The sequence below is a fragment of the Arachis duranensis genome, chromosome 6 (assembly GCF_000817695.3).
Source record: "Arachis duranensis cultivar V14167 chromosome 6, aradu.V14167.gnm2.J7QH, whole genome shotgun sequence".
Classification (NCBI taxonomy): Eukaryota; Viridiplantae; Streptophyta; class Magnoliopsida; order Fabales; family Fabaceae; genus Arachis; species Arachis duranensis.
Window position 1 is genome coordinate 70,392,287 of NC_029777.3, and position 967 is coordinate 70,393,253.

Sequence of the window (967 nt, forward strand, 5' to 3'; positions counted from 1 at the left end):
TCTTAAATTCTAAATTTTGAATTATAAATTTTAAAACAAAGTTAACTAATGTTAGCCATCTAAAAATTGACTTCTTGTATTTTCTTGTAGTAATACAAAGTATGGAACTAACGAAATAGCAAAAGTTAAGAAAGAAGGTTTGAATTTTGTTTAGCTCGTATGTATTTTTAGGACAGATATAAAAGATATTATTATAATATTTTATTTAAATAAATATATTAAAACTTAAATTTTATTACTTTTTTAAAAGTTTTTTTAATCAGTAATTTTAATGTGTATTCTTTAAGACAAGTACTATCTAAATTCCATTTATTAAAGGCCATGTACGGACACCTATATAAGAATGATTAGGATGTTAGAAGCGCGTGGAGAGACTGGGAAATTTCCAAGTAAAAGTAGGGATGATGGTGCAAAATTTTCTCATTTCACTCGTATCTCTGTTTACACTATTAATTATTAATTATTAGCATCGGAATTGCGAACTTTTTCCTACTCACTAATTCTCCGAAACCGCTAGTGGTGATGGATCTATATATATAAATAAGATGCTCATGAGAAGTGCACTACACAAAATTGAATTAAAGAGGTGGAGAAGATGGAAAACATGCCACCAGGTTATCGTTTCTACCCTACGGAAGAGGAGCTGATTTCATTCTATCTACGGAACAAGCTTGAAGGAGTGAGGGAGGACATGAATCGGGTTATTCCAGTTCTTGATATATATGAATATAGTCCAAGCGAACTCCCACGTAATTATTAACTACAATCTTAATTTCCTTTTATATAATATATAGTTTTGCAAAGATTTTAACATATATATTTATATTGTGTTCAGAAATATCGGGAGAGGCGAGTGTTAGAGACAGCGAGCAGTGGTTCTTTTTCATTCCGCGGCAAGAAAGCGAAGCGCGTGGAGGGAGGCCGAAGAGGCTCACAACAACTGGGTACTGGAAAGCCACTGGCTCCC

General features: G+C 32.8%; 1 protein-coding gene across 1 annotated transcript in view; it reads left to right on the plus strand.

The window, feature by feature from the left end:
- Positions 1-508: 508 nt before the first annotated feature.
- LOC107494022 (NAC domain-containing protein 90-like) overlaps positions 509-967 on the plus strand; it is a 1,309-nt gene continuing 850 nt past the window's right edge. The window contains exons 1-2 of the mRNA XM_021125839.2: positions 509-749; positions 836-961. Of these exons, the coding sequence (XP_020981498.1) occupies positions 596-749; positions 836-961 (280 nt within the window). The 5' untranslated portion in view covers positions 509-595. The remainder of the gene's footprint in view (positions 750-835; positions 962-967) is intronic.